Below are 27,180 nucleotides of genomic sequence, written 5' to 3' on the forward strand. Positions count from 1 at the left end.
TTGATATTCTTCATATTCTGTGCAGTGGTCAGTTCACACGGATAGAAATTAATCTTTTCCAATAAGTTTTAACTGATTTTTACATTTTATGGGCATTTTGACCTTTATGAAGCCATTTTTTTCTAAAAGTGTCCATTATCTTTTAAAAAACTGATATTTGAAATTATTTTGATAATAAAAGATACTCTGAATGTGAAATTAAATCCGCCAGTAGGTGGCAGTAAGTCACTGTTAATAAGTGAGTCACTGCGACTGAACCGAATCATTTAAACGGTTGATTCATTCAGGAACGGAACACCGTCATGTTGCTCAAAGACGCAAAACAGCGCTGTGGTTGTGTTTGGAATTATTTTTTATTGTCGAAATAGCGCAAAAACAGGAAATATGGTGTCTAAAACGTAAGTCTCTTAATTAACTTTGTTTATTGAACTGTTGTAAAAAATCAATATCACATTTGTAATCATTGTCATTTTTGGAGACAAAAAAACGGCACTCTTCATGTGAAATTGATTAACCAGGCTATTTGAAGTGGTATAAATATATACATTTTCTGCCCCTATGTCTTGAATTTGTTATCATTCTAAATTACTGTAATAGACTGAATCATCTAGTGAAAGAATGCACTCTAAATGCGTTTTTTGCAAAATACTCGATAATGTCAAATCGCACGTCGTTAAAACAACAATTACAATATTATCGCAGATGAGATATATCGCACACCTCTACATACATATAGTTTGTTTTACTGTATGTGATGTTGGTTTTGTGGGTGTCACCACAGTTGACTTGAAATTTTCGTTGAGTGGCGCTAGAAGTCTAATGGTCTGTGACGTTTTAAAATAACATACCTTCTGCACTACACCTAAACCTACCTGATAGTATGAACAAAAGCGAATGTGATGTAAAAACGCAATCGCAAGCATGCCGTTTTAGCTTGTTTTTCGATCTCTCATCTTTCAGCTCTTTCATGGTGAGTCATGTTTTTCACAGGATTCGTACCCAAGGATTCCGCATCTTAAGTCCAATTCCGTGCCGGTGTTCTGACGATTTTGCTACCTCCCATTAAAACAGATGGTAGCATAATTCGATAGCGAAAAGTGCTACCTATCAATTTTTGCTTCCAGCATGATATTAATAAGGTGTGAGTCTTTATTAACATGTACACCTACCCCAACCCTAAACCTACCCTTACAGTAGGATAAATACAGTGTTGGTAGCATAATCTGATAGGTAGCATTATTTGTCAGAACACCGGCTGAGTTACCGAGCAAGCTTATTACGTCCAGAAAGCGAAACATATGGAGCTGTAATCATAACTGCGTACAAAAACGATTAAAAGGGCTTGTTGTTTTACCGCCTCTAGTGTTCATTTCTGTTGGAAACTGAACCGATATGTGCTTATTGGTACGTATTTCGTGTTTTGCGAAAAAGTTCCCACAGGTACGTTTCCGTCATGAGATCAGGTTGCCAATATTAGACAATTTCTAGGCACATGAATGAGATAAAAAAGAAAAGTGACTGTCTGACTTTTTTTTTTTTAGAGCTCTACATCATTTGAACCTGATAAAAATCCAAATTTTCTTCTTGCTATGCTATTTTTCAGGACTGTTATCATTTTCACAGCTACTTTTTTGATAGAAATCTGTATGATGATATTTAAAAGTTTTTTTTCTTGTTTTTTTACCCAAAGTCCACTTGTGTTAGTCATGTTCAGAATTTCTTTAAAATGTTTACTGTGTGCAATTCACACACAATAATCTGATCCAGTTCCCAATGGATTGAAATTAATACTGCCTTAAAAAATTTCTGATTGAATATACTATTTTACATGGGTCACTGTTTCAAACTGGGTTGTTAACATTGTTTCATGTTCACTTAACAGTGTTTTTACTAATGATAAGGCTCCCTTAAACTGCTGCTGTTTAATTTTTTCTCTCCTTTTGTCATCAGGTATGTGCCAGCCTCGGGTTGTTGGCACAGTTGGAGCTGAGCCTTTCTCTGCCAGGCTGCGCTACACTGGAGCAGAAGATCCAGACCACTCAAACCTCATTAAACTGACTGTTACCATGCCCCATATTGACGGTCAGTGCACCTGCACACCAATTTTACCATAGTGAAAGGCAGATTGGGCTTCATGCAGATTAATTATAAAATTAGAAAGGATTAAAAAATGCTTTCATTTTCTGTGTCAGATCAGATACATACATGTTACATCATTCTCCTCATTCCCTTTGATAGGAATGTTACCTGTAGTCTCCACGCGGCCGCTCTCCAACTTTGAGCTGACCCTGAGTCCAGACGGCACGCGTGTAGGAAACCACCGCTGCTCTAACCTGCTGGACTACACAGAGGTGCGGACACGCTACGGCTTCATCACAGACGCCACCCGCAATCCAGATGCCATTGGCGGGACTGCGCCCTACCAGTACAGCACAGCCCTCAGGGGCCAAAGCACCCTACGATTCTACCGAAACCTGCACCTGGAGGCCTGCTTGTGGGAGTTTGTCAGCTACTATGACATGTCTGAACTGCTCAACGATTGCGGAGGGACCATCGGGACTGATGGACAGGTGAGGAAAGAGAAGGAATTTTTTTTTTTCTATTTACATCATGCCATGCCTTTAGCATCAACCAAATAAGAAGTTATAGTATATACACTACCATTCAAAGGATTTTTTTTTAACCTTTTTAAATGAAATTATTACTTTTATTGGACAATGACACATTAAATTGATCAAAAGTTAAAGTAAAGAGTTTAATAATATTACAAATGATTTATATATATTTTTTAAATGTTCTTTTGACCTTTCTATTCTTCAAAGAATCCTGAAAAAAAAACATTACATTTTCTACAAAAATCTAACAATGCCGCTGTTTTCATCTGTGATAATGCTGCGGCAAATCAGCATATTAGAATGATTTTTGAAGGATCCTGTTGTCACGGTGCGTGCGGGGAGATGAAGCGAGGACTCAATTGCAGGAGAAATGGTTATTTATTTTGATAATAAAAATGAAACAAAAACAAACTCAAACCACCCCGAAGGGGAAAAACAGACAGGCAGGCCTAAAGCTGCACACATGCAGACACGAAACACACACAATGAGAAATGACGGATCAGCACAGGATGACAGACACCAGGAGAATAAATAAGAACCAAACGAGGAGGCTAACGAGGGAGACACAGGTGGAGCAACTTAAACTATAACGAGGTAACAAGATGGGAGGGACAAGACAATAGACAGGAGAGAGCACATGGCAACAGACAAACACAACACAAGCCATGTGCTAACAGAACAGTCATCTGGTGGCCCTCCTGGGCACACCCGCTGAAGACTGTGACACCTGTGACACTGTAGACTGGCGTAATGGCTGAAAAATTAAAAGGCGTAAATTACACTCTAAAATATATTTAAATAGATAAGTTATTTTAAATTGTAATAATGTTTCACAATATTACTGTTTTTACTGTAGTTTTAATCAAATAAATGCAGCCTAGGTGAGTATAAGAGACTTCATTAAAACATTTGAAAAATCTTGAAAAAACTGACTCCAACTTTTGAACAGAAGTTTAAAATGGTTTGTGCCCTTAAAAGGGGTTAACATGTCCTTGTCTCTCTTTTGTGTTGTTTCAGTGTCAGTTTAGGAATTTATTCAATCGTTTTAAGGTTTAGACTCCTGCTCTTGATATATGGATTCCCAGTCTTTGCCAAACATATAAAAGGAAAGACTTTTTTCACAGTTGTGAGATCACATCAATCCATTATACTGTGGCTGGCCATTTTAGCTTATTGGCAAAGGCATTTGCTTTATGTACCTCTAGTCCTCCTTTAAGCCGCTCACTATTTGTCTTTCGCCCACAATGAGTCAAAGCTGACCTTTAGATCATAAAACGTGTCTTTTTTTTCTGTCCTCCCCTTTAAACAGCTAGCTAAAAGAGTGTAGCCCTTTTAACAAGCTTTAGGCGACTGTTTACATGCCTGTTTGAGCCAGTCGTTTGTCTTCACCATGGACACAAGCTATGTTGGTTTACTCTGCAGTTAATTAAAGTGGACAAGTGTCACTAAACAGGGATAGATGGGTGTACAGGACACATTCAAGTTCAGGGAAGTTGATCGGTGAATTCATGCAAAACATTTTCCTGGAGAGTAGCAGTTAGCGGATAGCAATTAAAGTCAAAGTAAACTGACATTAATTAGCAAGAAAATTCAAGTTTACTACAAAGATTTTAGGATTTTTAGTAACCTTACTATTAAAATTTGTGATTCTGACCATAATTTTAAGAGTTTTAAGTTTTTGATTCAATCCAGTGATCACTTTTTAGGATAAACTGAGGCTGTGTCCGAAATCGCCCCCTATACCCTCATTCACTATTCCCAGTGTATGCAGTTTGTTTAAAACAAGAGCAACATCACCATCTTCTGGTGACACACGTGATACATTCCAGATACACACACAGTATAGGCTTTTTTTTCTTACCTAATTAAGATTTTAATTGGTTAGCAAAGTATATGTGTAATAATCATGAGGTTAAAAGTCTAGTTGCATTTTTTGGGAACCAAAAAATAACATTCTATGTAGGTTCTTTTTCTCTCTCTCTCTCTCTCTCTCTCTCTCTCTCTCTTTGGCAACAACATAAAGATAACCTATATAAAACATTCTCTAATAGTTATTTTTAGGATCTATTTTTATAACCACTAACTAACTTTCCTAAAAGCATATAATAACTCCGCATTGTTAGCTGGGTAGTTATTATACGCTGAAGTATTGACCTTTCTGTCCTGTGTAGGTGCTGAACCTGGTGCAGTCTTACGTGACCCTGCGTGTGCCCCTGCACGTGTCATACGTCTTTCATTCGCCCGTCGGCGCTGGTGGTTGGCAGCACTTTGACCTGCAGTCTGAGCTGCGTCTCACTTTTGTTTACGATACTGCCATCTTGTGGAGAGATGGCATTGGTAGTCCACCTGAAGCTGAATTACAAGGCAAGACAGCATGTTTTTCCTTTATCTAAATGGAAAACACAGTGTAATAAATCTAGCAATATTTTTGGACTATTTTAGATTATTTTTGCATAGTACTTACAGCACTGTTTACAAGTTTGAGGGTCAGTAATTTCAATAAATAAATAAAAAAAATGTTTTAATGTTTTTGTAGTGCGCTTCTTATGTAGACGAAGACTGCTTTTATTTGATCAGAAATACAGTAAAACATAATATTATGAAATATTTTTGCTGCTTTCTATTTAAATATATTTTAAAATGTAATTTATTTATGTTTAGGTGCCCTCTATCCTACAAGCATGCGCATCAATGAACAAGGCCGTTTGGTCGTCAACTTCCGTACAGAAGCACGTTTTCGGGGACTGTTTGTCGCTGCACATTCAGGTGTGTTATTAAACATATTAAACATACTACAAGTACCTATAAATGATTTCATCTGGCTCTAATAATTATTTTTAATTTGCTTTTTAGCTCATATCTTCATTATGTAATTGGATGAAACTCACAAACACTGTCAAGAAATGTACTGCTCATATTTCACATTTAAAAATCGAAATAAATGAACAAGAAATTATATTTTGAATATCGAAAATGAAGCTTATTTTTGGAACCAGAAATTGTTTTTGATATTTTTAGTACTAGAATTTAATTATAATTGCAGTTGCAGCAGTGGACCTTCATCTCTGACTTTGCTGTAAGTCTTTAGGATGTCTCTTTGTGCCATTTTTCTTTGTTCAAAGCTAAATCTGCTCTTGATATGTTCATGATTGGATTTGTCATTATTGGGTCCCCTTACTGTCTCTTCTGATACAGTAAGTGTTGAAATACTTTCCTGCAGGTGAGGGATTACTCAGGAACGTACACGGTGAAACTGGTTCCCTGCATGGCTTCTCCCGGTGTTGAGTACAGCTTCCGTCCCGTGTGCCACCCCAGAGAGCCAATTACCTTTGATCTGGACATACGCTTCCAACAGGTCATTACTGAATCACAAGCACTCATCAAAGGGGTCACAGCAAAAGGCTGTATAGCCGAGCTCAGAGATTACCTCTGTGTGTGTGTGTGTATAGTCTGATGTGTTACATTTACAGGATGCATATCTTACATACCTCTTTGCAAAACCTAGAAAGAAATAATCAACAAAACAATCAGCTCTGAAATGTCCTGGACAAACATGTCAGTTTGGCTTGAACAGTCATCTTGTTAAAAATACAATTTTATTTTAACATTAAACAAAGCAATAAACATAAAACAGTACTGTTGTGAAATATGAATACTAAATATAATATGAATATGAAGTATAATATATACATTATTACAATTTAAAATAACTTTTGTATTTTAATATATTTTAAAATGTAATTTATTCTTGTGATAGTAAAGCTGAATTTTCAGCAGTCATTACTCCAATCTTCAGTGTCACATGATCTTCAGAAATCATTCTAATATCATGATTTGGTGTTAATGAAACATTTCTTATTATTATCAATGTTGAAAAGAGATGTGGTGCTTAATATTGTTTTGGAAAGCAAGGAAATATTTTTTGTCAGGAAGTTTTGATGAATAAAAAGTTCAAAAGAAAAAATATATTTTGTAGCATTATGATTACTGTCAATTTTGGTCAATTAAATAAATTTTATATATATATATATATATATATATGTAATCCCTAAATAAAATACATTTTTGATTAATGAAATGGTTTTTTTTTTAGATTGTATTTCATTTCAGCTATTGTTTATTTTATTTCAGTTAACATATACATGTTTTATATTTAGAATAGTTGTATTAATTGTAATACTTTTAGTTAATTATAACACTGTTCAGTACTAATAATTGTCAATCAGAGTCACAAATAAAACTCTAAATTTAATGTTAAATATTTTTCATGTCAAGTAGGTCTAACGTTTCCATTAACATGGAGAACATTCTTGATCATTAGGCAGAAGAATGTGCAATTTTTAACTCATTCTGCTTTGCAGGACAAAGCTCAGCCAGAAACTCAGGCGAGAACATTTGGCAGCATTAGTTTCAATGCTTTCCTCGCTGTAGACGATCCTCAGGCACTGCCGCTGGTGAGGCAGCCGGGCTCTGACGGCTTTAGGTTGGATTCCACAGCTTTGTTTCAGGTAAGAGGGACAAAACAACTGCCAAATTAAGACACATCGCGATATTGTTGTGATTCTAACACTATAACACTGTCCAGGTGTCGGCAGGCAGGGAGTGGTACATTCACACCATCTACACCGTCCGGTCCAGAGACAACGCTAACCGAGGCATCGGGAAAAGGAGCCTTGACTATCATTCTGTGACACACAGCCACTCGATTTCCAAAAGGTCAGCCAACCGCGTTCCAGATTTGGCTCAGGATATTGGCACAGAAAATAACCGTGGCACAAACATCTTACACATAGCGCTGGACCGCAGCGCTCAAAAACATCCCAACCTTCATGAGGAATCCCAGGCGGAGGGTATCGTTCCTAGAGAATTGAATCAAAGGGACTCTAGTGACGACCGGCTTGTCGTGATCATAGGAATCTTGGTGGGTCTTCTCTTCACCATCCTCCTCGTCATTCTCGTCATTCTGGTGGTGCGATCTAGACGGGACAAGAACATCACCGAGTCCCCCAAAGGCTCCAGCAGCACAGAGCCCATGATGACACAAGGCCTCGATAGCAATGACAGCTCAGAGGTTTGATTTCCCAACAGTGGACCCTTTTATTCAAATCACTTTTTGTTTGCAAGTGCCTCTTGTTCATTTGCTCGGGCACGCAAGGACACATAGTGACTCGGAGTGGTTGCGCTCTACCTCTCCTCGGGATTTTGTCGGTCCGAAAGTGTACTTGAATTTCAAAAGCACTTCTGTTGTCACTGCTTTAATAATTGCTTGATGTCTGAATCTTTTGCTGAGAGAATGGGTTGTAAACTACTGCTACTACTGCTTGATGGCATTGATATTCATCCAAATGAAAGTTTTACTTTATATCCAAAGGTGCTAGATGAAAGAATGGTATTATGGGAAAGATGATATTGTATAAATACTGGTTGTTTTCAGTCACTGATCATTTTTTTTAATGGCTTGTTAGTATTATAAGGTTGAAAGAATCAAATTTTAGTCTATACTGGATGGGTGATCCATAAATAGTTTTTGTTTTTTATGTTTTACATTTTTGTGTTTTTTTTCACTGCTATTGTTTCTACTTTACAAATGAAATGTACTGTAATACAGTAACTTCAGTAACATCAAACTAGTGTTTTTGCTTTAATCAAGTTTCCATAAGAGTGAAATGGTTTCAGTTTTGGCACAACAAAAGCAAATTAGTATTATTTTTCTGTATTTTACATATTTATGGTCACTATCAAGTTTGCATGGTTTTATTTGTATTTTTATCTACACTTACTGTGTAAAAATGTATTATAGTGTATTATAAGTCAGCTAAAATGTTTGGGGAAATGATCAGTGATTTTTGCCATGTAACATTTCTTTGAGGTTTCACAGTCAGCTATTTTTTTTTGGAGATCATGGTCATGACTTTTGTACCGGAATGTGATGCTAATTAGCATGGTATCAAATGAACATTAATGAGATTAGTGAGCTTTTCTTTGAGATGCCTCAACACACAAAACCCTACTGATTTATTGGTCAAACAATGTAACTGTTGGAAGTATTTAGTATTTTTTTATGTAATTCTGTCCAAGAATATAGTATAGTACAGTATATAGAATATATACAGCTCTGTGTAAAAAAAAATGAGACCACTTCAAAATTATCAGTTTCACTGGTTTTCCTATTTATAGGTATGTGTTTGAGTAATTTGTTTTATTCTATAAATTACTGACAACATTTTTTCCCAAATTCCAAATAAACATTGTCATTTAGAGCATTTATTTGCAGAAAATGGCAGCTGGTTAAAATAACAAAAAAGATACAGTGTTTTCAGACCACAAATAGTGCAAAGAAAACAATTTCATATTCATTTGAAACAAAACAATATGAATGTTTTAACTTAAGGAGAGTTCAGAAATCAATATTTGGTGGAATAACCCTGATTTTCAAGCATAGCATTCATGTGTCTTGGCATGCTCTCCACCAGTCTTTCACATTGCTGTTGGGTGACTTTTTGCCACTCGTGGCACAAAACTTAAAGCAGCTCTGCTCTGGTGGTCCTCCATCCACACCTAGATTGACCTGGCTGTGTGGCGTGGAGTGGACCATTGTCCTGTTGGGAAAAAAACAGTTGGGGAACATTGTCAGAGCAGAAGGAAGCAAGTTTTCTTCTAGGACAACATTGTACGTGGCTTGATTCATGCACCCTTCACAAAAACAAATCCATCGATTCCAGCTTTTCTGAAGCACACCCAGATCATCACTGATCCTCCATCAAATTTCACAGTGTAGGCCTCCCATTACCATTAAACGACGAGGTGTTGGGCAAAGCTGAAAACTGAAATCATACTCCAGTCCTCTAAGGTCAAATCCTTATGGTCTTTTGCAAACCTCAGGCTGGTTCTTCGTTGCCTCTTATTGGTCTTTGTTCTTGCTTTGCACGACTTCAGCCCTGCCCCTAAGAGCCTTGCCGTACACTTCACCGCAGCTGCCGTTTGCCATTCTTTTTGTAGATCACGTGATGTCATCCTGTGGTTGTTCAGTGACATCCGAATGAGTTGGTGGTCATCCCGGTCAGTGGAGAGTCGTTTTCACCCACTGCTGGTCTGTAGCTTTGTTGTCCCCAATGTCTGCAGCTTGACCTTTTTCTTAAGAACCGCTGTCTTTGAAATTTCAAGCAACCTGACGCTCACTCTATCCCTCTGCCAGTAAAGGTACCCTAACCAAACACTTTGATGACAACACTTCTGAGTGCTTAACACTGACTAATGCTATTTATTCAATGTGTTACAAGGAAAAGAGATGCGTCATATTTTATACAGCCCCTCACAAAAGCCCAATGATTTCCAAACTGTGTAGCGGGGATGTGTACATGTGCCGAAGGTGGGAAATACTCTAGTGTACTGTGATATATGTTTTGCTTAAGTGGAAACAATGTATCTATTTGATATTTCACACTTATTTTCAGGTGGTTGTCCAAAGCTAACCGTCACCTTCAGCAAGGATATGAAACACAACACGCGGAGTAGCTATGCATGTTACAGTCCTGCTGTTGACTATGGTGAGAAACTAAAAGCAAATAATGTACAAATATGTTGACAAGTCTACGTATACGTATTTATATTTTAAATGTGTTCTGTTTTCTATAGTCTATGTGATCAAAATTCTCAGCTCAAGCACCGATGACGTTTTTATGTACTACACCACATTCGTCACTGATATTCTTCAGATTGGTAAGTTATTATTCTGCTATTTTGAATACTTAATTTTGATGGGTGAATTACGCCATCCAGCGGTTAAAAACTTCCTGTATAATAATAATATAAGCAAAATAAATAAGTCATTTGATCATAGCGTGAAATTATTTTGCACTATTTTCATGTCTCTCCTGTCAAGATTTACTATGATTTACCTATTTGCACTGAAAATGACCTCGAAGGACTTCAGTATTAATATTACTGTTATAATATTACTATAGTAATTGCCTTTTTTTTCTTAGTGTAATTTTTAAGATAATATCCAGGTAAAATCATAAAATTAGTTCAACTTAAACCAGAATTTTTCATCAACGTATATTTTGAAATATATTTCAAAATATAGAAAAAATTGCCCCCAACCACAAAAAAAAATCTAAAGTATGTTTCAAAATATATTTTTGTAAATATATTGGTAGACAATATATTTTGGCAATTTTTGTATAGTTTTGAAAATATATTTAAAAAATTATTTTATATATATATATATGTATATGTATGTATTATAGATAGATAGTTAACATTATTAAATCATTAAAATCAAGTTTTGATCTCTAGTATGGCTAAGATTGGAAGTGTATTTTCTTGCCCCTGAAATACATTTTGAAATATATATTTGTATATGAAGGTCGAAACTAAATAAATGTTATATTTTTTATATTGTTAAATGTTATATTGAATATATTTTGGTCAGGAAATATAATTTCTTGTCATATGGGATGTGGTGAGTATCTGCATAAAGTACAGTCAGCTAGCCATTATTTCAAAATAAACCCTGTAACTGGATAAAAGTGTCTAATAAATTAATAATGTACATACAAAAACTGTCTATTGTAATATACCTGCACATACAACTGTCAATTTATATATTTTTATTCCTTATTTACTTGTTTATACTCATACCTTTTGTTCTTTTAATATTTTGAATTGTTTTTAGCTTTATTTTTTTATTTTATTTTTTTGTGTGTAGTTTTGAAATGTTGTTGTATGCATTTGTCATTTGTATTTAATTTCTTTTATTTTCTTAAATGTGTATATATATAGTATTTATAGAGTTTTAGCTTTAATTACTTTTTCTTATTTGTAAGTCGCTTTGGATAAAAGCGTCTGCTAAATGACTAAAAGTAAAGTAAAGTAAAGTAAATTAATAAATATAAATGTTATGGAAAGTACATAATACATTACTTAATGCACTAATGCCGTTAACACAGAAACACTTTTCCTGTTTAAGGAGTGTTGGATTCTGATGCCACACGTCAGATGATACTGCGCTTATCTTGTGATGAAATGGAGCTGAAAAATGAAGCTCACTATCTGATCATGGGGCAGGAAGATGCAATATCAGTGCTCAATAACGACGGACAACAGTAAGCCTTGAAATCGTTTATAAAAAAAAAGACAGAATGCAAATTGCTGTTTCTGATTTGTACAACATTCTTCTTCTGTCGTTTCTGAAGTTTCGGGTATGTGCTGAACAATGACATGTGGATCGAGAAGATACCAGAAGAAAAGAAATGCAAGGCAACCATAAGTCGCTCTGCCTGCCATCTTCTTAATGAATTTCTAAAGCAACACCCCATTAACACCCCATTGTGACATTTAGAAGACAAGATGGAAAATAACCACTTCCAACATCGTTATTTGGCTCGGTAAATCATGTGCTTTTATTTCTAGTGCATACGGACATATAAAGAGACTGTTACAGTTGTTTGGTACATTGGAAACTAGAGTCTGAAGCATTTCAATTCAGTTTTTCATGTGTATTGGCAATATGGTAGATTCAAGTTACCCTTTATTCTGTTACATAGTCAAATGGGAAGAATTCTATAACAAAAATCTCTGACATGATGACCTTTAACTTTTCAGTGTCACACAACCTTCATTTTTAGGGGTACTTTTAGAGATGCTACATCAAGAGTGCATTATTGCAGTTTAAATACTATGTTTCAAATGCTTCACATGTCCCATTGTTGTTATACACTGTACAGTTCTACTACAGAATACTGTATTTAGTGGCTTAAACAACACTGGCTTTCGCTCGCACATGTTTGTAAAACCAGAATCATGACTCTATATAAAGTACAAATGCTCTCCTGATTCAGAATTCATTGCTTTTGAGGGCCAGAATGATCAAACTGTCATATCTAATGCAGTATCTTTTTTTATTTTTCATTCATTTGATTACATTCATAGAAAACGAGGAATAAAACAAAATAAAAAGAATAAAAAAAAACAGTAGTAAATGCTTCAGTAATATGGTAAACTATGGCAAGTACCCTGCAAATTGTTCTTTTATGAATTTTGTGGCTGTGTGACTTCATTTTCCCTTTTTAATGTTCATATTTCCGGTGTCTTCATATGACATATCTGCATTCCCTTTAATGACAAGGTGACTATCATGTGCATTAAAAAAACTCGGTTGTATTTCACAACACGTTAGCTTTGCACACCTTGTGAAAACCACTGAAGGCATTGAACTGCAGATAAACAAAACACTTCAACTTCGAAAAATAACATTATTAACCATTGTTTACAAAATAAATACACTTGCTTTATAACCTTTTTACGTGAATAAAACGCATGCAATATGTCAGTTGTGCTGTTGTGGTCAGTGCTATGTGGAAAGCCCATGTGACGTATAGGCGTAGCTTTTAAAATCAGAGGCACGATGAACCTACAAGCAGTTTTACTAAAGCACATTGACAGCCGGGTTACTTTAATATTGAGCTTCAGCGCACTAAGAGAGAGTGGATCTCCAAAACCATATTACAGCAAATCAATGGCGATCAGATTTACACCATATGATACGAATGCGTACACATGTACTGCTAGTCAATGCACAAAAGGCCAGTTTGATGTGAGATAGCGCCATACGCAGGTCATTCTTAAGCTGTTGCATTAATGATTTGCCCAGAAAACATTTATTGACCACCATTTTGTTCCCTGCAATTTAAAGGAGGGGTTTGTCAAGCAGCTTTTAAGGTTTTCAAGAAAGACTTTTGTGAAAGCACACAGATAGCTGCCCTCGATCACTGTTATATTCACAGCGACTGTGTTATTACTTGCTTGGGTTCGATATACATTCATTTAGGAAGTGACTGTTAAAACAAATCAATGCAAATTGATTAAATAGGGATGCAACATTCATGAAGCCCTGGGTTTGTTCGCATCAGCATGAGACAGATGGCTGGAAATTTGTGTGCAGAGACTTGTGCAAAGGAAAACATGAAATGCCAAAGAAGACTGTCGGAGCTTACAGTATATGAACTCTTCCATCACGGTGAGTGTTTACTGCAGGTATCGGTATACTTTGAAGCAGTGGTTTCCAGAGTCCGCCACGGCCACATGGCCATCTGACGTGAGAGCCAGACCCTGCGGACCGTACAAAGGATCCGCCGTCGTGTTGATGTACGACAGAAAAGAGCCAGAATTGTCAAACACCTAAACAACAAAAGGAACTTTTAGTAATTCATTAGCATCAACATTTTTAAGGAATGTCCATAAAGTGAATTCTGAAAAACATTTGCTTTTATTAAAAATGTAATTGTACTATAAAACTCAAATTATTTGCTGAAAGTAAAAATATAGTTTTTTTTTAATTAAAAATTTACAATTAAAATATATAATTATATTAGAAAATAAAATGTAATTGTAAAAATGTCTAAAAAAATAAAAATGTTTTTCGTAAATTAAATAATAATAATAATAAGATATCAAATAAAAAATTAAATACAAAATAAAATTATAAAATAAAATCGGGCTAGATGGTTGAAAGTAATTGCAAAAATGTCTTAGAAAAGTGGAATAGATTTTTTTAATTAAAAAATATATACATGTTAAAAAAATAAAATGAAATTAAGAAATAAAATACATATATATATATATGTTACAAAATAAAAGGAAAAGCTGAAAGTAATTGCATTTTTTTAATAGAGTAATCATACTTTGCTTTAGATAACAAAAGATCAAAACTAATAGCAGCTGCAATGAAATTCATACATTTTGAAATCTGTCTCAAGTGTGTAAATACTTAAGTCATTGTCTATAAACTGTAAAGTTACTACATCATTTTTGAATTTAATTACTCCGAAATGAATATGAATAGACAAAAATGAATAGCCTGCCTGTATCCTACTGTTACCCCAGTCTGCAACAATAATATTCCCATTGCCATCTACAGCCACACCGGTGGGTGCATTGAACTGGCCGTTCCCTTCGCCATGCGAGCCAAATTTAAACAGGAACTCGCCATCAGCATTGTAAACCTGCAAGAAGCCATAAATCCAAAACAATCCAAGTTATGACATGTGGAATAATTTACACAGTAAAAGAGAAGAGCTTACCGTACCTTAACAGAATGATTGTGGAAGTCTGTCACAACAATTTCATTCTTGTTGTTTATGGCCACAAAATGAGGACCTTATGGCCATAGAAGGAGAAAGACAGAGAGAGAGAGAGACCATTACATTCTCAACATGTTGTTTTGTTTCTAAGGAAATACCCAGCAACACAGAGAACACTTGATTCATGCAACCCCTACCTACATACCAAAAAAATACAAAATCTCTCAGCATAGCTTTCTTCATGTGGATAATCAATTATCCTACAAGGCTTTCTATATCATTGTAAGATGACCTCATTCAATAATCAATAATACAATCTAACTGCACAAAATGAAACTAATAAATCAACTAAAAATGAATAAAGTTGAATGCTCACTGAAGGCAGGGCCAGATTTACTCTGTTTTGGCTCTGTCGGTGTATTTGGAGTACTTTTGTCTGCAGAGAAACAGAAAGGAACATCTGATTAAAACATGATCTGGCCATGAATTCAATGCTGAAGACAAATATGAATATATTACCTGCAAATTGCCTCTCTGATGTTCCTTTGGCACCAAATTTGGTCACCAGCTTGCCGTTGGATTGGAAAATGAAGACACAGCAGGCCTTGTTGTCTGCCGTGATAATATGACCATTCTTGTCCACGGCCACTCCTTTAGGACCCATCAGCCGACCTGCACCGATTTTATTCTGCCAGAAAAGCAAGACAACATATTAGCACATCACCAATTCATCAGATCAATGGAACACAAGCAACATGAATTAGTAAAGGCTATCTGATGTTTGGAAAAAGACATTTTTAAGAGTAAGAGTTTTGAGCTAGTTTTAATGTAAAATTTAAATATGTTTAATATTTATATTATATATTAATAATATTTATTTACAAATTGTATTTTTTTTATTTTTATTTCAGTTTTATAAATTTTTTATTTCATTTTTGAAATAAAGGCATGTCTAGAAATGTCTAAAATATACTTAATACATGTTTTTGTACTGAACGCTTTTAATGTTTGAAAGCTGATTCCTTAAATTTTTTATTATTATTTTATTTTATGATACATAAATAACATTATTTTAAAATCCAAAAATTGGATGTTCTATGACTTTTAGAATCATGTTTAATTTAATTTTATCATTTAATACTGAACTAAGTTTTTTTCATTATCAATTTAATACATTTTGTATTTAATATATTTCATTATTTTTTATTTAATAATATATATTTTTTAATTAATTAAAATTATCATGAAAGAAATGTAACTGACCTTAAACTTGCCGTCTGGAGAGAAGATGCTGAGCCACCTGTTGTCATAGTCGGCTACAATAATGTCACCATTCATGTCCACTGCAATGCCAGTGGGGCGCTGGAGCTGGCCAGGGGAGCGACCTCTGACCCCGAACTTCAGTTTGAATTGACCATCACTGGAAAACACCTAGAAGATCACAGAATGCAGCATATAAATTATTCTGGCCAAGTGGTACACATTTATTCATATATCCATCTGTTAAAGGCCACCATCAGGCTGTTTATTCTTACCTGTATGCACTGGTTGTTGCTGTCAGCGAGCACGATCCGCCCGTTGCTAGTGGTAGAGATGCCCTGCAGGTTGGAGAACTCCCCCCGCTCTCGACCCCTCGTCCCTGTCACATCAAATAAGACGTCAATTGACAAATTGTGACACAGGCCAACAATCAAGCAGAATGCAGAAATTACCTTTTCATCTTTACAGGCCAACTTAAAAGACTGAAACAGTATATTATAATAAATTATTTTAATCAATTAAAATAAAAAATAACATTACATTTTAAAAATCTATAAATATAACCCTAACCTAAGCAATTATTAATTTATTATTGATTATTTACATATCGGTATCAGGCAGAATTTTATATGTGTGTGTGTACAGTATGTTTACAGTACAGTACAGTAAATGTACAGTATGTTTTCAAACTGAACTCAAACCCAAGAGTGACATCATCACCAACCTTAGTGGTCACTGTAACAGTGGCATTTTGTCCAACAACAGCATGTCTGAGACCCTCTCCAGTAGCCACACTGGTGTGCCCCACGGCGCTGGTGGTGAGCAGGACTCCCAGGTTCTGGATGGAGCGGCGCAGCCCCTCTGTCTCCACCTGACAGTCCAGGTGGCCGTTCTCATGGGGCTGCTCAGGGAAGGCGTGGCGGGCCAGAACGCCCATCCGCTCTCCCATCTGCTTCTGCACCAGGAGCACCTCTGTGGGGCTGCCGTGGTTTAGCGCCTGCTCTGTGAAGCTACAACTGCTCTGGATGTTTTCCTTCCCTTGAAGTAGTGCAGTGAGTTGGGCCTGCAGCACCTGCAGCAACATAAGCATTTGATATAATTACAGATGTCCCTTTAATTCAATAAAACAAACAATAAAAAATTAAATAAAATGTAATAAAATATCTGAGCTTTAAACTTAAAAAAAAAAATTATTCCATGTATAAATAAATATTGCTTTGGCAGCTAACTGAGATCAAATGAAAAATATATTATTTAGTAACTGGAACTAAAACTGAAAAAAAATATTTTACAAAAAATTATGCAACAAAATTATTAAAACCTAAATCAAAGTTCAAATAAAAAAAAAAAAATAAATAAAATAAAAGCAAATTCAGAATTATTCATAAATTAAAAAAAATCTGCTTGATGTACTCATATGCACATCAAATAATAAAATAAAATAAAATAGAAATTAATGTTCATTTATTGTTTATATTATTCTTAGATATTAGAGGTGTGAAAATGTATGTTCAATTTCTTTACACAATATTTAAATAATAAATAATTTGTTAATAAATAATTATTTGAATACATATAATTAAAATCAATGCAGGAAAATTAAAAATAAATTTAAAAATATAAATAAATATAAATAATTCAATTTTGATATGTAGTAATATGAAAATATTTAGTATAATTGTAAGTAGAAAACTGAAAATATACAATTAATTCAAGCTAATTCAAAATATGAATAAACACTATAAAATAAATACGATCTCTCTCTCTCTCTCTCTCTATATATATATATATGTACTGTATGTAAGGAGTAAGCTTTTCACCTTCTGCTTGGTGCTGCAGATGTTCTCCAGGTCAGTGATGAGGGTAGTCTTGCGCTGATGCAGTGCTTTCTCCAGTTCCTCGAACGTATTGCTGATCTCCGTCACTGCCTCATTCTTCCTGTCTGTTAGCTGCTTGGAGATCTCATTTACCAGCTCTATAGCTGCAGTCAGCTGAGGAAGCCTGCGGATGCAGAATGAGGGCAACGTTCAGTCAGGTCATGATGTGACTCAAGCAGCTGAGCTTTGCAAACACAACAGTAACTACATCAAAATGTTTAAAAAAAAAGAAGGGAAACCAAAATTGTAGTATTAAAAAGTAAGTAAAAAAAAAAAAGAATGATTCAGTGTACAGTATAAAGAATGGGTTAAAATATGAGCTTTAAATACTGGCTCAGTTTAACAGTGAGCTTAGTATTATTCTTGGCTGCATGAACCTGTTGCGAATAGCATCCAGCTGGTTCTTCAATGCAGCTTTGTGCTGCTCCAGAACATCCCGCAGTGGGACAGTCACATGTTCTCTGTGCTCTCCTTCTGTGCATTCCAAACACATGGCCGTTTCACAAGACTCGCAGTAAAACTCCATCACCTGCAGAGGGCGACAAAAACTCATTCAAATGCTGCACACAAAGATTAGTAAAGACTCAGTTTGAGTAGCACAAATACTATTTACACTTCATATTTTATGAGCGATCTCTCCATATCTTATCTGTGAATAGCTGAGAAAAAAAACTGTTGATAATAAATTCATAAATGCTTCCACTGTGTTGTTTTTGTGAATTATAATGTATTTGTATAATTTACTGTAATTGTATAATGTATTGTATAAATAAATAAAAAAAACTTATAAAAGTTTTAAAAAATAAATATTTCCACTAGTACATTACTAGTGTTGATTTTGTAAACTAAAAAATTGTTTTAGTAAACTTAAAAAATAAATCAATATAAATATAATATCAGTATCAATATAAATATAAATATTAGATGAAGAACTTGAAAAGCCTTGGTAGCTTACTGAAATAAAAAAAGTTTAAGTACTAAGATTATTAAAATTCAAAATTAAAAGGAAAACTGAAAATATAAAAATGAAAGCTGATTCAAAATATTAATAAATACTATAATATTATACTATAATACTAAAATATCACTGCTGGTAAATAAGAATTTGCTTGGGTTATTCCTATGCACATAACTACAAATAATTACATCTAATATATATACAGTATATATATAATAATAATATATATCATCTCCGACTTGAAACTATAGTCCCAATACTTGCACAGCCTTACCACTTGTTCAAAAGTGTATACTTTTCCTATCACCAGTGAAGTATGTACATGTCATTCGTAGTAGGAGGCCTATACTGCACTGTCAGGATGTGTGCGTGCTTACCTTGCCCTCGTGGTTGGGGCAGGAGAGGGGCGGGGCATATGTAGCAGCACCGGCTGACTCCAGCCCACTAGAGGCCTCGGGACGGGTGCAGTCCTGCTCCCTCTGCAACACCTCCATCAGATTAGTTATGAAGAAATTGTTCTGCAGTGCTGCAACACCCTTTTCAGGCAGGATGGAGGTCTGTCTGCACACTGGGCAGGAGAGGGTCAGGGACTGAGGGGGGATGTAGTTCTGGAGGCATCTGTGATGAAAAGAGTGTGAAAACAAGTGCGAGCTGTAAAGATTTCCCTCCAAGGTCAAATGGATTGTAAATGCACTGGGCGTAGCCTGAGACTCGTGGTCTGTCTGTGTTCAATTTTTCAGTCTCATTAAATTACAGTCGTAAATATTTTGACAGGACGATATAAAGTAACAAAAATGAGAGCAATTAACTGTCATGTGAGGACACATGATTTGTTGACAGAAGCGGAAAAAAACTGAGGCTCACATTCCAGCTCAGTGACGGCAGAGGGAATACAGTCATCTCTGTTTTTGCCTTACTGGGTGGATTCGAAACATGATGTCATACGACAGCCATTCTAAAGCACAATCCAGCATCTGTGACATTGCTTTGTTACTATTTAGGAAGCCCTGGAAGAGCTTTAAGTCAAACTGTGCATGTGCACTGGCGCATTGGAGCTGGACAGGGTTTTTTTCATTTCTTCTCTATAGGAGCAGAGCAGCAGACCAACAGAGTAGACCAAGTGGTGAGAGTGTTGAATTTTGAAATTATAGAAATGAGAGGCTAAAAACAATGGGCGGCAGCCAATCACTGTGAGGTGAAGGCAGTGACATCTGTCACAAATATTGACATTTTGTTACACATCACTCAGTAATAGTTTTTCATATACATATTACTCATTTTAACTCAATATTATATATAATTAATTTCAAATGCAGAATGTTGCTAGACTGTTTGTGCACTTTGGCAATTCAAAAATAAATAAATGTCTTTTATTTTATTATTATTTTTCATTTAATACATATGACATTATTGTGTAAAATTTTCAATGTGGCTTGGCTGTGGCATAACAAGTGTACTATTCAGAAAAAGACATTAATTTTGATTTAAAATGCAATATAATTAAATTTAATAATTATGATATTATTTTGTAGAATTATAATAAATATTATTTTCTATATTGCTATATAAAAAGAAATGGAAATGGAATTTGGATGGGGACTGAACTGGGTTACTAAAATAAAATTCCCAAATGTTTCATATGAGAGCGGGTGGACAGACAAGCACGTTGGATTATCACCTTAGTTTGCTCTGCTATAATACAACATTACAAAAAATTAAGAAAAAGAAGATGTACACTGCTATTTGCCAGAAAACAGCATTTTGCTACTGAAAAAGGTCGAGCTACTATCATGCTACTAAAAATGTGGTTAATTTAGTGTTTTTTAGTGTTTTAGTTAGTTATTCCCCACACTGGATCATCTTCAAGTCAACCAGATTGCTGTGATTTTACAGGCACACCCCGAAGCGGCAGCATTTAGCAGATTTCTTCCACACCAGTGAACACAGACAGTCTTTAGCATATTGTGAAAGCAGCATTCAGGCTATGATTGCGTGATTGTAATCATTTGTTCATTCATACACGAGGCACTTTCTATTGAGATGTGTCAGTTTACCTCTCGCAGAAGGTGTGCAGGCAGGGCAGGACTTTGGGATTGTGGTAGTGCTCCAGACAGATGCTGCACACCAGGAACTGCTTGTCTATTTGACGCACCACCGGGCTGGTGCTGCCGCTTTCCCGCTTAGCCATCGTGAGAGGCATTCAAGTGAAGAGACAGAGGCCTCTCAGACTATAAGAGAGAGACAGAAAGAACGGTAATCTTTGAATACAGCTGTAGGTCTATCTGTACAATCCCATGTATGTCTATGTAGGCAAAGGGAAACTTTCATAAAGGTTTTTATGCATGACAAGGGTCGACTACATTTTTAAAGGAGCACTAAATACAATGAAATATATCCACAACTTTTTGCAATTTTACAAAAATATTTAGCAAAATTTGCACATTACAAAACACAGTTTCATTAGAAATGATGCACAGTTAAATTATTCTATGAATATTTACACAGATGCTTGATCATGTGTCATAATTTATCTCAAATACGCCCTCCAGTTTTATAAATGTCATAATTCTAAAACTGTATGATACAGTTTCTTATTGAAAGCCTGGGTCCAGGACAAGGGTAAAACAATATACAACAAACATTTGAAAAGTGGCAACACATTTCTCTATACACCACCATTAAAAATTTTGGGGTCAATAAGATTTATTTATTTATTTATTAGTGCTGTCAAACGATTAATCTCAATTAATCTCAATTAACTAAAAGTTTGTGTTTACATAATATACGTGATTGTACGGTGTATATTATGTATACATAAATGCACACACAAACATGTATATATATTTTTATGTTTATATCCAATTTATATTATATTTAAATATAAATATTTTATATATAAATATGACATTTTTCTTAAATATATACACGCATGTGTGTGCATTTATATATACATAATAAATATACACAATACACACATATATTACGTAAAAGCAAACTTTTATTTTGGATGTGATTAATCGTGATTAATCGTTTAACAGCACTATTATTTATTTAAAGAAATTAATAAATTTATTTAGCAACAATGCATTAAATTGATCAAAAGTGAGACAAAAAAAAACATCTATATTGTTACAAAACATTTATTTTTCAAATTTATGCTGTTATTTTGAACTTTCTATTAAAGAAAAAAAAAACATTATCACGTTTCCACAAAAAATAAAGCAGCTTTCAGCAGTTTTCAACATCGATAATTTCTTGAGCACTGAATCAGCATATTAGAAAGATCATGTGACACTGAAGACAAATGACATTTTTATATTATATTAAAATAGAAAACAGCTGTAGCCATCAACTATATCCATGACACACATCCATGTGAACATCTCACTGAGCAGATTAACCCTGATCCCTCCATCTACTAACAACATGTTATTGTTTCAGTATCAATGAATGTGCATACAGCATCAGTTTATCTTCCACAAAAACAAATGGGATGTGAAATCCTATGATACCCAAAACATAACAGTCTTTCTGTTATTGAGAGAGTCATATGTCTGTCTGTCTGTGTGGATGTGTTTGTGTGAGCACATGGTTTTTTTGCTGTTTAAGTGTCCATGCGCTACCTCGTCTGCCTTGCATGATTTTCCAACTCTGACCCACGTCTGATTCTGTTTTTCTCAATTTTAGGATTAGAGTGTGAGGATTTTGTCTACTGAAAATATGACCTTTATATTCCATGTTGCAACACAAGCCACATGTCAGGCACTTCCCCTAAAGGCGGGCGTACACGGTGCGATTTTTGCTGTCGTACGAGCTCGCAGGCGATTTTTTTCTCTCGGGAGAAAATTGCAGATGCTCGCATGGTCGCGGCTCGTAGGGTGTGAGAAGAATTACGGGCCGATCCGAGACGTTACTAGCACCTCCCGTCCTCCCGATAATTTTCAAACATGTCAAAAAAAATAGGATGCTGTCGGTTTAAATTTGTGGCGTATGTGTGGTTGAACGAGACGTGACTTTCGGATCAACTCAATCGTGACATGTGCCAGAGCTCACGATGTTCCGACCTTCAGAATCGCACCGTGTACGCCCGCCTTTAGACAGCAAGCATGAACAGCTGGAGAAACAGTAAAAATACTGTAAATGAAACGATTTGTCCATGTAACGTCATGTGGGTCGGTGGAGGCAAGATCACACTTAATTTTCACAACTCATGTGTATTAAATTGAATTAACTTTGTCCACTTAAACAATTCAGTTATTAATCTAATTTTTTTTTTAAATATCATGTTATTTTGTAACATTTTGGCTAGACAACTCAGGAATAAATGTTATTTTTTTCATTTATTATCATGTAATCAAATTTTTTAATACAATAATTAATTATTTGTTATTCATTTAATGATTTATTTATCATTTAATTATTTTTGTAATATTATTGTAAATATTACTTCAATGTAGCTAGACTGTGGCAAAGTTTTAAAAAAGGTCCACCCCCCACCCCCTTTTTATGTCTTCAGGAGTTTTTATTTTTTGCCCATCTTAAATTGTTTGGAACGCTTCAAACAGACTGTATTTCTTTCTCTGACAGCCTCGTTTTTACTCGCGTCAAATTAAATACGGTCTGTATCTCACATTAGTGCAGTCTGATGAATGAACACACAGCTGCTGTGAGAAGACAGGAAAACTGCAGACTTTTCTCTCACATCCTGGGATTAGAAGCCTCCCTATTCCCTCATGACTAACCTGTAACGTCAGATGTTCTGTACTTCATGAGTAATCTTTCATTTCCAGCTTGTGGAAAAGCAGTTGATTGCGGCACCCTGGAGCTGTAGAGTTTCACTCTCTCATATTCTGTTCTCTTTATCCTCCCTTAAGCTGTTTACTCAGACTGTAATAAAAAACACATTTGAAATATTATCTATCAGAGTGCTGCACCTTTCATTTCTGTGTCTTCACAGGAGGAAGGGAAAAAAGGAAGTCTTTAAATGGCACTTCCTAAAAATCCTCCCAGTTCCTTCCTACGTGTTTACAGCAAGAGCAAGAGAGAGATTAACTAGTCATTGCTAGCCATTGGGATGAACAGAAAAGGGAGATTTGTCTCTCTTTAAGCAGCTGTCCTTATTATTACAGCAGAGGGAAAACCCTAGGGAGATTTTACTAACAATAAATTTCACCCGCCGATAACATTGTTTGTTTGCACACGTCTGCGGCTGTTTTGTATTAGCACCAAGTTCACTAAAGGAATTGTGCAAATCAGGCAACGGACATCCAAAGAAGCAGTGGACCTCTTGGATTTGGCATACTTTGTTTTGACCGTACAGCATCACCACACTGCCATCTAGACACCTGAACCAACACTTAAAAAAAAACGCAAAATATGTTTGGCAACATAACCCATCTAGATCTTCGCCAACCATTGATCATTTGGTGAATTAAGGGGCTGTTTAAAAGAAACACATTTCTGCTTTAAAGAGGTCATATGATTCTGCTAAAAAGAACATTATTTTGTGTATTTGGTGTACAGATTATAATGACTTATACTGTCTTTTTACATCTTTGCTATACTGTCTTTTTGCATCTTGTCTGCATTTGGATCGGAGAAATGACAATCAACAAGTGCTACTCTACACTGCTCAAAACTCGCGTTTGAATCGTCAATGGCAAATTCTTTAAATATCAAAAACGTACTTAAAGTCTGTGAGTCAGAACAGCCGGGTAGTCTACTCTACCAGGATCAGGAAACAGTCCTCCATAAAATGCAAGAGCTTGTAACACTCCAAAGGGAAAGGAAAAATTGAAATCGCATCATATGGCCCCTTTTAAATATGCGCTGTGGAAGTTATCAAGATTTTTTTAGGGCTGTCAGTTTAACGCGTTAACATAATTAATTAGTTATGAAAAAAATAACGCTATTAAAATATTTTAACGCAGTTAACACACTGGCCCCGCCCCTAGATCGACCTGTACATCATCTTACATTTTATACAGTTGACTGTTGACAAATATGATGCAGGGCAACAACTCCATAAATGCAGTTATGTCCTAAATTCAAGATACTGGTGCAAAAATGACCCTGTATGTGTTTCTGTCTCATTTTTATATCATATGATAAGCGATATTAATGCTACAGGAGCAGCGAGCAATATCACACGAGTGCTGATTTTGTCCCGAAAATGTGGTTTAAATGTGATTTTATACAACAGTTAAGTAAATAAGAAGTTGATATTGTGTTATATTTTAAACAATATTATGTGTTTTTGCTCAATTTTGCAGAGAACATATTACCTTTAAAGCATAGCAGAACTGTTGTGCGTCTCCGAGCAACACAGCGGTGTTTAGTTTCTGAATGAATCCGCGGTTTGAACGAATCATGTGAATCAATGAATCAAAGGTTCATTCATAAGTGAGCCGTTTACTGAATTCCTGAATGAATCAGCCATTTGAACAAATCGAATCAAAAAGACATTTACCGCCATCTGCTGGTAGTTTTAGTTTCTTATTTAGAGTATAATTTCATAAAAAAAATAATAATAATAATTTAAAAAAAAAATTTAATTCTGTCATTTACTCTTTTACGTCCCTCATGTCGTTTCAAAACGTTCTTTTGTGGAACATAAAAGAAGGTATTTTGAAGACTTGGTAACAAAGCTGTTCATGGTTACCAATGACTTTCATTGTATGAACAAAAAATACTGAGATGCTTCTCAAAATATCCTTTTATGTTCCATAGTTTATGTTAGGCCGTTATAGCTTAAATGCTTATGTGTAATTTATGTTGAATTAAATAAAATATTTCTTTCTAAAGCTACAATTTGTAATGTCTACTTGATACTTTCTCATTCAACACAAAAATAGTTGTAAATAATCTTTTGTGGCTATTTTCACAGTAAAATTTATTTTGCGATTAATTAGATTAATTAGCCTAATCGAAACATCTTGTAATTAATTAGATTAAAATTTTAATAGGCTGACAGCCCTAGTTTTTTTTTAAACTGAACTTCTTTTAAATTAAAGGGATAGTTCACCCAAAAATGAAAATTCTGTCAGTAATTACTGACCGTCATGTCGTTCCAAACCCATAAGACCTTTGTTCATCTTTAGAACACAAATTAAGATATTTTTTATGAAATCCGAGAGCTTTCTGACCCTGCATAGACAACAAAGCAATTACCACGTTCAAGGCCCAAAAAGGTAGTAAGGACATCATTAAAATAGTTCCTGTGACATCAGGGGTTCAACCGTAATGTTATGAAGCTACGAGAATACTTTTTGTGTGCAAAGAAAACAAAAGTAATGACTTTTATTCAACAATTGCTTCTCTTCCGTGTCAGAATTCGATACACATTCATGACAGTACCATGACACATGCAAGGATTAAGGATATGTTTAAAAAAAAAAAATTTTACTTACAATTTTTACCCAATTAAATATTTTAGAGCTTGACATTTTATTAATTTACATGAATTTTCCAAGCCTAGATAATTAAATTACACTACACTAGGCTTTTTCATATATGCAGGCTTTCAAAGAGAAAACAACAGTTGTTAAATGGGTGAATTAAAATAAGAAACATCTTGATTTTGGTTGTAGCTTATTTTTGTTTTTAATATTTTAAGGCATCTGGGAAGTTCACTGAAGCCCCCTATTGGGCCCCGGACCCCTGGTTGAGAACCACTACTCTAGTGCATGTTTACATAGAAAAACAATGGAAAAGCAGTGTAGTGGAAAAACACATTCTGTGTGAATAGCCCCTAATGCTACCATGATCAGTAGAAAATGCATACATCACAATGCAAACATCACACATCACATGCAAACATTACTTTTCAATAAAAGGATTTGTAATAACAGGACTAATTTTGCATAAAAAGCAGTAATGATAATGAAGACAGAATGAGTGACAGAAGGATGAATGACAGTCAGTGAGACTCTATTAAACATGTTAAATCCAATCAGTTCCAAAACTGCAGAATCTCTGCAGAGAAACGGAACAAGGGATCAACTGATAAAACAATACATTTTCTGGATGATGCTGACATTAAAATAGGCTGTTGGGCAATATGCAAATATATATATTTCAATCATGACAACTCTCTGAAGATTTTAGCATGGTGATGGATATGACAATGTTAATGTATTTGGTCTTGGCGGAATAGATCTGCTACGCTGCTGCTGCTGCTGTTGGTTATAGCTGTAGTCAGAGCCGTAGAGAGAGAGAGTTGTGACAACTCCGTTCACTCCAATGGACCAGTTTTTTTGCATGCTAATCTAAATTTCCAAAAATGTATTAATATGTAATATAATAATGTAATATACTAGGGATGTAACGATTCACTCAACTCACGATTCGATTCACGATTTTGATTTCACGATTCGATTCAATTCAC

The 27,180-nt window shown here is 35.1% G+C and overlaps 3 protein-coding genes across 3 annotated transcripts in view; 2 read left to right on the forward strand and 1 right to left on the reverse strand.

Moving 5' to 3' along the window:
• Nucleotides 1-8,038, forward strand: part of LOC107752721 (FRAS1-related extracellular matrix protein 2-like) — a 75,861-nt gene extending 67,823 nt beyond the window's left edge. Inside the window, exons 15-22 of the mRNA XM_016568750.1 lie at nucleotides 1,951-2,082; nucleotides 2,239-2,570; nucleotides 4,788-4,980; nucleotides 5,278-5,414; nucleotides 5,660-5,692; nucleotides 5,837-5,971; nucleotides 6,978-7,124; nucleotides 7,202-8,038. Of these exons, the coding sequence (XP_016424236.1) occupies nucleotides 1,951-2,082; nucleotides 2,239-2,570; nucleotides 4,788-4,980; nucleotides 5,278-5,414; nucleotides 5,660-5,692; nucleotides 5,837-5,971; nucleotides 6,978-7,124; nucleotides 7,202-7,693 (1,601 nt within the window). The 3' untranslated portion in view covers nucleotides 7,694-8,038. The remainder of the gene's footprint in view (nucleotides 1-1,950; nucleotides 2,083-2,238; nucleotides 2,571-4,787; nucleotides 4,981-5,277; nucleotides 5,415-5,659; nucleotides 5,693-5,836; nucleotides 5,972-6,977; nucleotides 7,125-7,201) is intronic.
• A 1,591-nt stretch (nucleotides 8,039-9,629) lies between these two features.
• Nucleotides 9,630-12,465, forward strand: LOC107752525 (complement C4-like). The gene is made up of 5 exons (XM_016568528.1): nucleotides 9,630-9,816; nucleotides 9,897-9,985; nucleotides 10,071-10,163; nucleotides 11,588-11,723; nucleotides 11,814-12,465. The coding sequence occupies exons 2-5, from the start codon at nucleotides 9,967-9,969 to the stop codon at nucleotides 11,950-11,952; spliced, it is 387 nt and encodes a 128-aa protein (XP_016424014.1). The 5' UTR covers nucleotides 9,630-9,816; nucleotides 9,897-9,966; the 3' UTR covers nucleotides 11,953-12,465.
• An 85-nt stretch (nucleotides 12,466-12,550) lies between these two features.
• The window catches only part of LOC107752731 (tripartite motif-containing protein 3-like), a 26,939-nt gene continuing 12,309 nt past the window's right edge, over nucleotides 12,551-27,180 (reverse strand). Inside the window, exons 2-13 of the mRNA XM_016568760.1 lie at nucleotides 20,849-21,022; nucleotides 19,172-19,412; nucleotides 18,214-18,365; nucleotides 17,780-17,960; nucleotides 16,650-17,031; nucleotides 16,235-16,338; nucleotides 15,963-16,130; nucleotides 15,219-15,387; nucleotides 15,076-15,135; nucleotides 14,705-14,775; nucleotides 14,481-14,621; nucleotides 12,551-13,797 (exon numbers count right to left, since the gene is read on the reverse strand). Of these exons, the coding sequence (XP_016424246.1) occupies nucleotides 13,645-13,797; nucleotides 14,481-14,621; nucleotides 14,705-14,775; nucleotides 15,076-15,135; nucleotides 15,219-15,387; nucleotides 15,963-16,130; nucleotides 16,235-16,338; nucleotides 16,650-17,031; nucleotides 17,780-17,960; nucleotides 18,214-18,365; nucleotides 19,172-19,412; nucleotides 20,849-20,994 (1,968 nt within the window). The 5' untranslated portion in view covers nucleotides 20,995-21,022 and the 3' untranslated portion in view covers nucleotides 12,551-13,644. The remainder of the gene's footprint in view (nucleotides 13,798-14,480; nucleotides 14,622-14,704; nucleotides 14,776-15,075; nucleotides 15,136-15,218; nucleotides 15,388-15,962; nucleotides 16,131-16,234; nucleotides 16,339-16,649; nucleotides 17,032-17,779; nucleotides 17,961-18,213; nucleotides 18,366-19,171; nucleotides 19,413-20,848; nucleotides 21,023-27,180) is intronic.

Source organism: Sinocyclocheilus rhinocerous, unplaced genomic scaffold (assembly GCF_001515625.1).
Source record: "Sinocyclocheilus rhinocerous isolate Xijiao unplaced genomic scaffold, SAMN03320098_v1.1 scaffold1965, whole genome shotgun sequence".
Classification (NCBI taxonomy): Eukaryota; Metazoa; Chordata; class Actinopteri; order Cypriniformes; family Cyprinidae; genus Sinocyclocheilus; species Sinocyclocheilus rhinocerous.

Bases quoted from the DNA above. Each gene is read 5' to 3' on its own strand.
- LOC107752525 (XM_016568528.1), top strand. The intron at 10,164-11,587 runs GTGAGAAACTAA...TTCCTGTTTAAG, and splicing joins CAGTCCTGCTGTTGACTATG to GAGTGTTGGATTCTGATGCC. The intron at 11,724-11,813 runs GTAAGCCTTGAA...TCGTTTCTGAAG, and splicing joins CTCAATAACGACGGACAACA to TTTCGGGTATGTGCTGAACA.